Source organism: Cavia porcellus, unplaced genomic scaffold (genome assembly GCF_034190915.1).
Source record: "Cavia porcellus strain 051 isolate PalLab524CR breed Dunkin Hartley unplaced genomic scaffold, mCavPor4.1 scaffold_33, whole genome shotgun sequence".
Classification (NCBI taxonomy): Eukaryota; Metazoa; Chordata; class Mammalia; order Rodentia; family Caviidae; genus Cavia; species Cavia porcellus.
Window position 1 is genome coordinate 17,072,482 of NW_026947516.1, and position 14,320 is coordinate 17,086,801.

Here is a 14,320-nt window from a genome sequence, read left to right on the forward strand (position 1 = left end):
AAATCTCCCTCCCAAGTACAAGTTTAACTGTATGCTTTTCCCTGTGCATCATGGCACATCCCTTAAACTATCTCACATTTTATTTTTAATTCAGAAAAGGGGCAGTAGAAAAGGATCGATTGAAATTAAGAAAATCAGATGCGTGGAGAAAGTCAATCTTGAGGAACAGACCCCCGTGGAGAGACAGTACCCATTTCAGGTAAAAGGTGGAACAACATTACTTTGGGTGGGTGATTCTCCCAATAATATTTTTTTGATGAACCCATACTATCCAGGAAAAATGATATCCCAAAATTATCCGGGAATGCAATGATGACACTGGAATACAGGAGATAGGCATTTTGCTAAAATTCTCTCCACCAATCTGCCTCCTCTGGAGAGAGGGGAAGCAAGATGAGTGTAAGTTGCAGCAGCCCCATCTGCCTTGATTCTGACAACCTCTCTTGTAAAATCTTGGCGAGTGCTTCTGCCGTACTATGAGTAGTATAAACCCTTATGTAGAGAAGTACCAATCATGTTCCAAGACACTCAGCAAGGTAGCAAAATAGACTCGTTAGCAGGCCACTAACATGCAGACAGGGTGAGTGTGAAAGTGGAGATCAGCGGAGTACAGCTGTGGTGCCCCAGAGGCAGAAGCTTTAGTTCTTTCACCAACATGTCAGAGATGTTCTTTGGTGGTCACACTCAAGTTGGAAAGAACAAACAGAGTTTAACCCAGCAAAGATGGGTAAGAAACCAGGGCCAAAAAAGTGCATGTGTTGTGTCTTTGATAGGTGAAACAACACCCTCTCTGAATAAAGCAGTCTTGTGAGAGAGTAAAAGAGATGAAAGGTAGATAGCACCAGATCATGAAAGGCTTGGCACATCATATCAAGGAATTCAAATTTTACCCTGAATTATTTTACACAGCGGCATGCTATGAAAAGTACGCCTACAGTGCCTTTTGACACTGGCTTGATCTAAGTCATGTGCTATTTTTTATTATAGCACAAATATTTCTTTCACCTGAGCAGATGAGTTGTCTTTTTGTGGCCAGACTGCCCAATGCTAGTATTAAGGACCCGTGGTAAAGAATGAAAGACAAATAGCCAGTTAATCAGCAACCATACTTCCCATGTCAAAGAATATTAGCCAAATGAGAGAAATTGGGGGAGTGTGCTCACAAGCGGCTGCAAACCCACATCATCACAGGGACACAGGGTATCCAGTGGTACTCAGGCTTTGGAAACCTGCAGTGTTCCTAGCTCTTCCACTTGTATTTGTATAGCCATAAACACATACTCAAATTTTTTTTCTGAGTACATCTCCTCATTTGTAAATAAAAAGGCATACTCACTTTTCATAGAAGCAAAATAAGATTAAAACATTAAAGTAGCTAGGTAAGAGCCCAACAACTATTATTTATTATTTTTAAATATGTTTTATTTTTAATAAAATTAAATTTAAAATTAATTTATTTAAAATATTTTATTTTTATTTTTAAAATTTTTTTAAAATCAACAATTAAAAGACTCAATAGAAAAATGAAAAAAAAAGTAGAACAAACTAAAGAAAGGATCTGGAATATATATTCTAATCATCAGACATTTAAACAAGTATCTTAGGAATAGAAAAAATTATTCTGGGGACTTCTGGGGTACTACATGATGCAACAGAAAGAACAAAGAGACATGGTCTTACTCAATATATGCATGAACTGTAAATGATCAGACTATATGAATATTGGCAAAGAAGTCATAGCAGAGTAAAGGACATTTCATTCTTACAAAAATGTTTAAGAACAGAGAAGTTGAAAACTTTCCAGCAGGCTGTAAAGATGGCCATACACTGGGTTAGTGGCACACTAAAATGGAGGAAAGGTCTCACGGATAATTTTCCATAGTCTGGGCCATTCCTACTGAGACTTCAGTGTTCACTCCTGTCGGATGCATCATTGATATGATTTTCCAAGGGACTGAAGTGCCTGTGATGAAACAAATTGGGAGTAGAGGATACAATAAGTATATACTTTTTCATCTGATTCCAAAGCACTAGCTTTAGTACATCATATATGAACATACTTAGGGTTTCTTCTGAGTAACAGAAAATTTTCAGATGCACCAAACTTAACTATGATGCAGTTCTATCAAAAGGCACCACATCTTTTCTTTTCCAGATTGTCTATAAAGATGGGCTTCTTTATGTCTATGCATCAAACGAAGACAGCCGAAGCCAGTGGCTGAAGGCATTACAAAAAGGTAATAAAAATGTCACAATAATAAAAGGTAATAAAAATGTCACAGAATCACTGGTGGAATTGTTTTGGGGCTTGGGGGAGGAAGGACACAGCAGTCAAAAGAGCCAGTGTCAAAGAGAACCTACTGATTTTCCTACCAACCTCAGAAAATGTGCCAGAGTCATGCTCAGTTTGCATTCGCGTTGTTAGAGGCAGGAAGCCTGGGGATTGGATTCCTTTTCCCACTCAGCACAGAGCTTCCTATTGTGTCTTCCCAGCAGCTCTGGGGAAGCCAGGCCACCTGTTCTCCACCTGCCTCACTGTAGCAAAGTCTAGGTCCCTGAGGGGCTGTGTCAAGTTCTATAGCTACCGTAGTTTTGATGTTTACAGAAAGTTATGTCTAATACTAAGCGCTTGCCATTTGCCAGTACTTTCTCAGTACTTGTAAAACATTTTGACAATTAAAGGGGTAATATTACACTTCATTTCACAGACAAGCAATGTTAACAATATCTGGCCAATGTCATAAACCTATTAATGGATTCTCAAACACAGTTTTTTAACCACTACATTGTAACTATTAGGCAAAACTGGAGGTTTAATGGAGATTTTATTCATTGATACTTTTAGGCTATCCTGGTAACAGGACCTTTAGTAGAAGAAAAAAAAATGTTAGTAATTTGGCACTAAGATGTCTCTCTATGATATTTTTATTTTAAAGATGACTGATGACACAAAGAAAATATTTACTCAAATGAATGGTCCTAATTATGGAATTTTGGGTATTAAGCTTCTAGATGGGGAAGATTTTCTTTATTTTATTGTGGTTTTAGACTGTGGCTTTTTCTCAGTATACCTCAAATTGCACACACCTACTTCACTTTAGTGTACGTCCCTTTTCACATATAGGAATTAATGTTTCCACTGCATGAAAGCTTTAGCAACCTATTTTGTAGAACAGTCATGTGGTCCATCGAGGGAAAGAAGATTTCCTGCGCCCACCACTATGTCAGTGAAGTGAGAAAGACATCCTTGGCAGAGTCACACAAACCAGAATGCAACTTCTATTTTGTCTGTCATCTATAAGTAACATTTCTGGGTCTCAGTTTCCTCGCCTGGCAAATTGAAAGCATGATTTCTTTTTTTCTACAGTGGTCATGAGCCACAAGAGAGTGACTCATAAATATGTTAAAGTATCATCCTACACAAAAAGATGAATCATTGTGGTGATCATGGGGATTCCAGAAGGAGCACCAAAGTTTTGCTTCCTATCCAGTCAGCTTTGGGGATTTTCCTGGGGGTCAGGTGCTGCGGTGGATACCACCTATGTGTAGTTTTTACTCATGCTCTAGGCCTCTACTTGTGGATTCTTCTGGGATCATATATGTTGTACAGGCTTGGGTGGCCCAAGTGCAGTGCATGCGATGGCCTATGGGATGCAAAAAGAAAACAGAATGTCCCTCATGCAGCTGCAGAGTCCTCTATACCTGGGATACCACATGAACAGCAAAAGACTTCACTCTGTTAGTAACACTCTGAGCTGCAGATAAAAAGCCACCAAGCAGTTTCTGAAACAAATCTACTTTTGTTCTCCCACAGTTACAAATCCGGAGGTAGGCAGTGCAGGGACAGATAGTATAGCAGCTCAGTGAAGTCAGTAAGGGAACAGGCTCCCCATAGCTGTCTGCTTTGTCACCTTTAGAGGCCCCTGGAGAGGTTTTGAGCTCTCTTAGAAGCTCCCTTGAAATCTTTTATTAGTGTTACATCATCCAGAACTGCGGCTCATAACCCTCTCTATGTGCAAAGGAGCCTGGAAGACTATCTGCTTTCTCCCAGCCTCTGCTGGAAGACAGTGAGAGAGAATGTGGGTGGGGCTGGCTGTCAAGTTAACCAACAAACCTGACTCAGGAGAAGTTCTATCACTCAAATATTTTTCCTTATGAAATTGCATCGTGATGCAATGATCTTTCCTATTTTGGTGCCTATTACGTGACTCAAGAATTATAAACTGAGGTAGATATTGGGGGCATAGATTTTTCCAGATGACGGCCTACACTTGGAATGCTTGGACTCATTCGGTAGTGACTTGCATGTCAGCTATCACTGTTTTCAATTTAGTTCAACAGACGTGCATAAACATGTCTTTCCTTCTAAAAATTAAAACTGAAAGGGATTCAACAGAGTAGTTGCATCTGTGCATCAGAATGTAGTAGAAAAGTTTTTACTAGGCTTATAAATTTGATAGTTACACCATCTCAGTTTACCTAACTCTGCTACAGCCACAATCTTTTATGTTTTTGTATTCTTATAATAATTTTCCTTTAATTCTCAGTAGTATATTTTTTATGATAGCATTTTCAGCAAATCTGACTGATGTAAACTAAGGGATTGACAGTACCAGAACCCCACTGTTCAATGAACACATATTTTAGGCCATCTACATACCTTAGTTTAGATCCTCCAAGTGACTCATCGAAGTAGTTATTATTATACACATATACTTTCTTGAGTTGGAGTTATAAAGGAGGAGCAGACTGCTTCTGAATTTATAATGAGGAATCCTCAGAATGAACATAAAACTTAGAGGAAGAGTTAAAGTCACACGTGGAAATAGCCCTCCCTACCTAGAAATACTTCTTGAACTATTCTTCACAAAGGCCTTGTAGCTTATTATTTTCATTGAAAAAAGAGACTAAAGTGCTATAAGTACTAGTACTACACTTCAAGATTACACTTCATTTCTTTGGCATAACCACTGCTCTATTCCTCTGGTTTTATTAGAATGCATTTATTCTAAGAAAACTCACTTTATAAACCTTCATTCCTTTCAAAGTCATGAAACACAAAGAAAGGATGAGAAACTATCCTAAATCAAGGGCAACTATGCAGTGAAATACCATGTGCATTTCTGGACTGCATCTTTGATCAGGAAAAAGAAGTGTCTATAAAGGATGTTGTTGAAACAAATGACAAAAATTTGAATATGAAATATATATTAATCATATTGTACCCATGTTAGGTTCCCTGAATTTGATAATTGCATTATTGTTACATAAGACAATGTTCTTTTTAATAGAAGTTACACAGGTGACATTATTTAGGTCATAATATCTGCTATCCACTTAATCAAAAGAATGCTAAAATTTTTTAAATAATTATTACATGTATGGAAAGAAAAAGTTAACTGTCACAGCAATTGGTGAATCTAAGTAATGTGTATGTGAATGTTTATTGTACAATTCTTGCAAATTTTCTGTACATTTAAAAAAGTTTCAAAATAAAAAGTGGGAGGAAATATATTCTGTACCTGTTTTACTTTTGCTAGGATCTAGTCCTACCATCCAGCACACCTCTGCCACAAAAGAACACCATGTACTATATCCCATTCCTGCCTTTCTGGATGTATTTCTAAAGTCCTAATAGTACATTGATTTGTATGTGTATTTGTACTTGCTTTTTTTAAATGTAAAAGTGGTACATCATTGTGTTGTTCTCACTACCCATGTGGTTAGATTGCTTATTTTGTGGTTTGTTAACTTCTGAGGAAAAGACCTTCATCCTTTTGGAACCATTAGCTCTTGCCCTTCGTTGCTGGCAAGATGGGGTTTTCATTGCTTTGTGATGACAGCACTTACCAAATGTGTTTCTCTTCTTGAGCCAATGTCTACTTATATCCTGTTTCCTTCCTGTCTGCTCCTCAGAGATAAGGGGCAACCCCCACCTGCTGATCAAGTACCACAGTGGGTTCTTCGTGGACGGGAAGTTCCTGTGCTGCCAGCAGAGTTGCAAAGCCGCACCAGGATGTACCCTCTGGGAAGCATGTAATGTGGGACCTCTTGTCGAGCTGAACCCTGGGTGGATGATGTCCTTTTAGACCAAACCTCCCAGGTGCCAGAAAAGTTTGCCAGGAAACAAAATGTGCTGGGGTGGTTGGCATCGCTTGCAGATGCTATGTAGCTAATGAAATCAATTCTAGGGTCAGTTGAATCACTTCCATTAACACAATAACAATATTAGTTCCTACCATTCAGTCATTTCATGAGAAATATTTTAAAAGTTAAAATCATTAATCAAGCAGTGAGCTATTATTTCCCCCAATGATTCCTCCTAGTTTCAGATAAACTCTAAGGAGGTAGAAGGTGGTGAACATATCACCGGGGTTCAAACACCTAGGTTTATTACTTAATTTAAAAAATCAGCTTCCTCTTTTTACAAATAACAAAAACCATAAACCAAAAATATCTCCTCAACACTGTTTTTATTTTCAAATGTATAGTAAAAGATAAAATTAAAAAAACAGTATGATGAGGTTAAGTTCTAAAAGATATATTAGCTGTGTGTGGGTCTTCTCTCCACTACAAAAAGCTAAGGAGTAATGTCTCTTAACAGTAGTCATCATTTGCCCCAATGTCTTTGTCTGTGATCTGGCATGTTACTTATTGGGCCAGATGACAGCTCTGACCTTTCCCTAACTGTCTGAGAAGAGGCAGGAATAAGGCCAGAGAGAACATTACCTCGGGATTAGCTTCCTGCACTCTGTCTTCATGGCATTCACATCATGTCATGTGTGCCACGGGTTCTCTGCCAGACTCTGGGGATAACTACACAGTGTGGTGGTGTTGCATCTAATGAGCAGCTGCAATATTGTTTATTTGCCCAATTATAATCTTCTGTCTTGGTTTCCTCTTCTGAGCTACTGAACATCCCATGGGCACAGGCACTAGAAAGGAAACAGCTGGGTTTCACTGCTTCTTTCTATCTCCAAGATGCCCTGGTTCCCCCCCCCACACACACACACTTTACAGGATACATGGCCTACAAGTAGATTGCCCATATTCCCCCAGATTGTTTGGAACCTTCTCATTCTGTGCCTGGCAATCTGGCATAATTGTTTAAAGCATGCCCTTTCACTATCAAATCTGTCTTTGTTTGGTCAATAACCCATATGGTCTCTGCACTGATAAGGTGTATAGTAGCTTCATACTCATAGCCTAGACATTTATTTCCATGTGACAATGAAAATAAAAATCAATAACTCATAAGAACATGGGGAGAAGTATGTGATAAGTTTGTTTATGTATTCAATGGCTACTTATTGATCATCAGTAATTATTAAAGTATCCTATGTAAGCCAATTCAAGAAGTAACAGACATGGATACTGACCCATTGAGTCATATGCATTTCCCAATGGATTAAATAGCTGTGACCCAAATGCAAGTTGGGTTGGGAATGTGGTACAAATGTATAGTTTATAGGGTTCTAAGAAACTTGAATTTTCAATCCAGTCTCAGGAAAATATAAATAACTGATGGAGAAGGAATCCGTTTGAGTTGAGTATTACCCAGAAAACCTACAGAATCATTCCAGATGTTGTGCTAAATTCAATTAATGTGAAGTATTATGTACACAAGCTACCTCAATCTTTGATTTTTAACATTTTTTACTTTGTTAGTTTTATTTAAAGTTCCTTTTGATAGTACTCGCTTTCACTTTTCAGATGCTGATCTGCACGTTGCAAGCAATGAAGAGAAAAACAGAGCTCTTACTTTTCCAGACAGAGTGGTAAGTTGATATTTTAAAACTGTTTCTCATAGTCAGGATGTATTACAGAGTGACCACATTCAAGACTAAAACATGCGAACTTGCTGGGCATGCTGGTGCACACCTGTAATCCTAGCACTTCGGAGACTGAGGCAGGAAAATCATCACAAGTTCAAGGCCAGCCCGTACTACATAGCAATACCCAGTCTCAAAAAGAAAGTAAAAAAAAGGTAAAAAATATAAACTTCATGAAGACTGCTTAGCAAAGAAAAAAATGTGAACTATCACTAATAACTATAGATGATAATGCACAATGGATTCAAACACAGAACCATCGTAACATTTTATAATTTTCTACTAACTAGTAGGCCTTTTCTTAACTATAAATAGTCACCAAAAACTGGGTTCCCGTAAGAGAAGTCCATAAGACAGCGTCCATGTAACATGCAGTCATTACTAGCTGTCTTTCTTTCTTGCCACAGGCATAGCCAATACCGCCTCATGCAAGTATCCTGGTGATGCAATGGGGCTCCACGGGGCACCAGCACAAAACACCACCATTCCCTCAAAGGCAGTCAGTGGAATTTCTTCTCTCTCTCCAGATTAATTCTTGGGCCAGTTTTATTGTTTTCCTGGAAATTTCAGATGATAGGAATTTCCAAATAACTAGTCGTTATAACAACAACCTCTGGATTGTCCTATCCAATGTCATGATTGCCTGACTCTAAACATTTATCCGATTTACGGTTTCTCTCCTTTGCTTAGTTAGGGTCTGCATCAGCTGGCAGCCGCTTTAGGGGAGTGATCATGAAGAGGCTGAGACTTCTTACTCTTTCATGGTTAGAGCTAAGGAAGAAGGAACTAATGAAATGCAAATGCTCAAAGCATTTGATAGTGGTGGCATCTGAGTGAGTTGCCCAGTGCACATACTGTTCTTTTTTCCCCCCTGACTATAATGTTATGACAGGAGAAAAGTTCTGATCCTCAGCTTCTGGGTTTTCAGCCCTAAGCTCTTCCACTGGATCAATTCACTCATCTTGCACAGAGTTCCTTTCAATATGGCCCCCAGTCAGTTCTTCACTAAGGGTGACATTGATCTATAGGAAAACATACAAAACCTTGATTGCTCTGGATAATTAAACTTTAGGAGGCTTGCTTTCACAGCACACACTGCTGATCTCTTTTTTGCTCTCCTGTTTTTAGTACATAGTCACATCCTTCTGCTTTTAGGGTTCTCGGGCGTGTAAGTGCCAGCTGCCTCAAATGTGAGGAGAGCTATAAAAAGGCCTCCCAGTGGTTCTCTGGAAGCTCACCTGAAAATAAGAGGATGTGTGTACTGTTTCATTAGGTCTTTGATATGCGAGGTACTTGTTTACAGCTACACATATTCACACACTCTGACTTTTCTTTCTAATTAAAAAACACATAGTAGGGCCAGGAATATAACTCAGCTGCACAAGAGCTTGCCTGACAAGGACAAGGTCCTGAGTTTGACTCCTGGTACCAATAATAACAACAATAATAGACTGGATGTGGTGGGGGCACACACATAATCTCAGTTACTTGCTAGGCCAACCCAGGAGGGCCACAAATTTGACATCCATCTGGGCAGTTTAGCAAGACTCTGTCTCAAAATTGTTTTTAAAATATGAAAAAGACTATAGCTTGGTGGTAGAGAATGACTGGGTTTGATCCTCAGTACTAAAAAAAACCCCAAAACATTCCATAAATTTTGTGAACCAACATAAAGGATGAAAATAATCCATTATTATGACAAACTAAATAGTCTTCCCTCAGATTTCATGTCCATCCAGGTCCCTAGAATAGGATGTTATTTGGAAACAAGATTTTTGTAGATGCATTAAAGATTAAGATGAGATAATATAAGACAAAAGCGGGTCATAAATTCAAAACCTGGTGTCCTTAGATGATGACAGAACACAGGTAGATACACAGAGAAGGTCATGCGAAAACCTAGACAGACATTTGGGTTATGCTACCACAAGCCACTGAACATCTGGAACCACCAGAAAGCAGAAGAGTCAAAGAATCTTTTCCCCTAGTGATGCAAATCTTGATTTTAGACTTTTGCTCTCCAAAACTCAGAAAGAATAATATCTATTATTTTAGGCCACCAACTGTGTGGTAATTTGTTAGGCAGCACTAAGAATCAATTTTTTATGGCTTGGTATTTTCACTTTATTATCAGTGACATTGCTACTTGTGTTTGGATTATTGCTCTAGTTTTAAAACTTAAAAATGATGGTCTTTGGGCTGGGAGTGTGGCTCAGTGGTTGAGTACTTGTTTAACACATGGAAGGTCCTGAATTTAGTGTCCAGCATCACATATACAAAAAATTATACACCTAACAGCAATGTCCCAAACAGGCAAATCTACAGACAGAAGGCAAATAGTGATTGCCTGAGTCCAGAAAGCAAATAGGCATCGTCTACAAATGGAGCAAGGGATCCTATTGAAGCAGTGAAAATGTGCTAAGACTTGATCGTGGTGATGGTTGTACAATTTGATAAGTTTAGTAAAAGTCACTTCACCTATACATAAAAAGTGTTAGTTTCTAATAGTGTTTTTAAAAAAACAAATTGAAGGCAGAGGATAATTTAAGAGCTAGAATCCATTGCATCTTGTCTCTGGCAGGAAAATATTTGGGAAATGTGGTGAAGATTATCAGTCAGGTAAATCAGTGGCCTGTTTGGCCTCAGTTTGTTTTGATTATATGTTTGAATGAACTAGGGATCAGAGGGTATCATGAAAACAAGTTTTCCTTTGTTTTGTTTTTACCAGAACACTCAATAGAGAATTTATTTCCTGAATGGTAGAAATAAAAATCAACTCTTCTGCTCTGTTCAGATTTCCAGTTAAAGGGCTTTCCAATGCATTTATCTTTGGAGAGAACTTGCCCCATAGCCTAGAAATAACAGTGTTCTGCATAGTTGAAATGCTCAGAATGCCAAGGCCTCAACTCCAAGTAAATGACATCCTTGAACAAAAGTGAATTGCAAGGCAAAAAATTAAATTTAGAACCTTCTCCCCCCACACACACGATACATTTTCCATGATGTATATAGCATTCCCTTAGAAAAACACACAAATCCTAAATATTTATCTTGAAGAATTTTTGCAAAGTGAACATGTCTGTGTAAAAGATGTCCATGTTGAGAAATACAAGCCAAGGACATTCTCCTGTTCCCTTTTGGTGACTTCATCCCACCAGCAGTAATCACCAGCCTGACCTGCAACATCATAGATTGTTTGCCTGCTTTGGGCTTTTACATAAACAGTTGTCTTTTGTTCAATGTATGGTTAACAATTTTTAATTTCTTTTCACCACTTATAGATTTTCACTGTATCAATATACTACTGTATTTTTTACTTATTGCTGCTTTAACAAATTACCAAAAATTTAAAGGATTAAAGCAACACAAGCTGAGGATATAGTTCAGGGGCACAGCATCTTCCTGGCAAGTGCAAGATTGAGCTCAATCCCCGGTATCAAAAACTTTTTTTAATTTAAAAGTAAATAAATAAAGCATCATAAATTTGTTCTCTTATAGTTCTGAAAGTCAGAAGCCTAAAATGGATCCACACAGCTATGTTCCTTAAGGGGACTAAAAAGGAAAACTTACTTCCTTATATTTTCTAGCTTCTGAGAGCTACCTTCAGTCATTGGTACCTCGCCCCGTCATTCATCCTCAGAATCAGATGGATAGTAACTTTTCTTCTTTAAAAAGGGCCCTTTAGGTTATATTGGGCACCTCTACATAGTCCAGAATAATGTTCTTATCTCAAATCCCTCAATCACAATCTGCAAATTCTGGAGATTAAGATGTGAACATCTTTGAGACACCATTACTCAGTCTACTGCAATTACCATATATTTATTATTTTACCATCTTGATGAGCACTTTGGTAGTTGCCAATTTTCAACTCAAATAGCTGTGCTATGAACAATGAATCTTTCAGTTTCACTGTTTGAGATGTATATTATACATACAAAGTTTGATCCAAAAGTGCAGTGACTATTTACATTTTACAAAACAATTATTGTAGTAAAAGACACATTTCCATTAACTCCCCTCAAGAGATTCTTCATTGCTTCAAACACTTCTCACGTCATTCTTACCACTTTCCGAAGCAGTCCTTGAAGTCCTCTTTTGTGTTTTTCACTTGCTTTGGCTGCCTGCGTGTTCTGAATTGTTTCATAGCATTTACCTTTCATGGTCATTTTGATTTTGGGGAAAAGCCACAGGTCACACGGTGTCAGATCTGGTGAATAAGATGGGTGTACTGTAATGTTTTTGTAAACCTGCCTTTCTATTGGGTGACATTCAGCAGCAACATTCACCATACTTTTTATCACACCCCTTAAGACATATAATTTGTGGGTCACAAAGTTTATGCACACCCAACTTTAGCACACTTTGCAAATGAGTTTCCAATATGGTTTATCATTTCACACTCTAAGCAGCAAAAGTATGAGTTATAGTTGTTCCATATGCTTACCGATACTTAGTATTATCTTTTTGTTTGCCTTTTCTCCTCCCTTCCTCCCTGCTTCCCTTTCTCCTTCTTTCCTTCCTCCCTCATTCCTGCTCTTCCTCCCTCCATTCCTTCCTTCCTCTTTCCTGACTGCTACCTGTCCTCCTTTCTCAGAATGTCAGAGCTGCTACACTTTAGCAACCACTTCCTGAATCTGTGCCTTACTGCGCCATATTAAAAATCTCTTGTCCCTCCAAAGCTGAAGATTCCTCGGCCAGTTCCTATTCTCAGAATGGATGAACCATCTTCAAGTGTCACTCTATCCCAGTATGACAGCAACTCGAAGAAATGTTACGGTTCCCAACCAAACGTCAACATGCGGTATAGTCCAAGGGAAGACTCTCCTAACTGGTGGCAAGCAAGAAAACTGAAAAGGTAATCAATCCTCAGGCACCTGACATCTAGGTCGAACATTACTCCAACTCCCCTGCACATCAGTCTCAAAGATGCCAGTAAAGACCTTTGCTGAGATAGGACTCTCCTCTCAGCAAATCAGGTCTTTAGCCAGAAGACTGGGAAGACAGTCATTCTGCTGGGCTTCAGCAGCATAGACTTTCTATTTAGATTTCCCTATCCAATGTTAAGTGACGTTTAAGCGTTTTATTCCTTCTTTTTTCTGTTCCCACTTTTTCCAAATAAGCACACATTCCAGAACATAGAATCTTCAAAATATATCCTTTGTATTAAAGAACTTACAGGCAGCTAACTTGATTACCCTTTTCCAGTTTGTCTGCCTGAACTCTAAACTAGAGCTGAAAACACTTTGAAGACAAGATGTGAATTGTCTGTCTCTGGTGTCTAGCGCTAAGTTTGCTCCCCATTTGATGCTCAGTGGATATTGAACTGAATTGTACAATGATCTTGTGGAAGGATTAGAGTGACTTCCTTTCCTTATTTGCTGCCTCAGACTCTCTCCCCATCATCACATCATCCACTGTCTGTCACCTTCTTTACCCAGCTGTCAGCCTCCCTCCAGGGTACTGATGTTTGCCTTTCTCCACAGCAAGTGCACAGCATCTCTCTTACTCATTCTGTGTCTCTTTTCTTTGTTTTCTTCCTTGCCCTCTTATTCTTTTATTCTTTCCATCCTCATTTGTTTACCTAAAGCAAATGCCTCACTGTACCCATGATGCAGCCACAGGGCCATATGCAACTTGAAGGAATGTAAGTGTATCCTGCATTTTTTAATATAACAGCTGATGGTCCTAGTAAGTCCAAAGTGGAACTGGACATCAAACACATTAATCTATACTTTGTGTGTGGGAGGAAATGTTACATTTATTTGCTTAAAGCTCTGCATTTATGTACAAGGAGCAAGTCAAAAGGCCTAGCTCCAAAGAGAAAGAATGTCATGTTAACTTTGTGCTTGCTTGCTCCCATCCAGAAAGTTCAGTGATTCCCTGAGGGAGCTGTGGGGTGAAAGGATTGGTTAGATTCCCAATAAGTAGGAAAGACTGCTGATGCTTATGAGATTGTCCCAGAGGTATTGATTTGCAGATCGCCAGGTCCTATATTTCCGGAGTGGATGCTTTGTTCTTCAGGATTGGATGCATTGGCTTTAATTTTTTAAAAATTCCTAAAAGAACTATTTATCTTGATTACTGCATTTTTGATGCACCCTTAAATTTCAGCCTGTGTTGGTTTAGAACCAACCTTGAATTTGGCCCTAGAACTTCAGAAGGCTAGTTATTTGCACAAGAAAAAAGATGATCACTCATTTCTTTCATGAGCAACACTGCATCTGGGAGTAAATAATAACACTTGCTGAAAGGTTTTTATGGAGCTTGATTTTTTAAAATGCGGCCATGATTCTTAGATCAAATGTTAGATAATACATTTTCTCATTCTTACTATCCTCCTGTGAGGTGATTTTTGATCTTTTTCCTGATTAGTAAAATCATCCAAGTTCCCATTAAATAATTCAAATATTGCACAAGATTCTGTCTATTCCTCTAAATCTTTTCTATTATGTACTATCTTACACATAGATAATTATAAAAACGAA

The 14,320-nt window shown here is 38.4% G+C and overlaps 1 protein-coding gene across 4 annotated transcripts in view; it reads left to right on the forward strand.

The window, feature by feature from the left end:
• The window catches only part of Bmx (BMX non-receptor tyrosine kinase), a 49,183-nt gene that overhangs the window by 9,184 nt on the left and 25,679 nt on the right, over positions 1-14,320 (forward strand). For all 4 annotated transcript variants that reach the window (XM_003463020.5, XM_063242934.1, XM_013144867.3 and 1 more), the window contains 5 exons: positions 95-199; positions 2,156-2,237; positions 5,917-6,036; positions 7,714-7,778; positions 12,515-12,690. In XM_003463020.5, the coding sequence (XP_003463068.3) occupies positions 95-199; positions 2,156-2,237; positions 5,917-6,036; positions 7,714-7,778; positions 12,515-12,690 (548 nt within the window). The remainder of the gene's footprint in view (positions 1-94; positions 200-2,155; positions 2,238-5,916; positions 6,037-7,713; positions 7,779-12,514; positions 12,691-14,320) is intronic.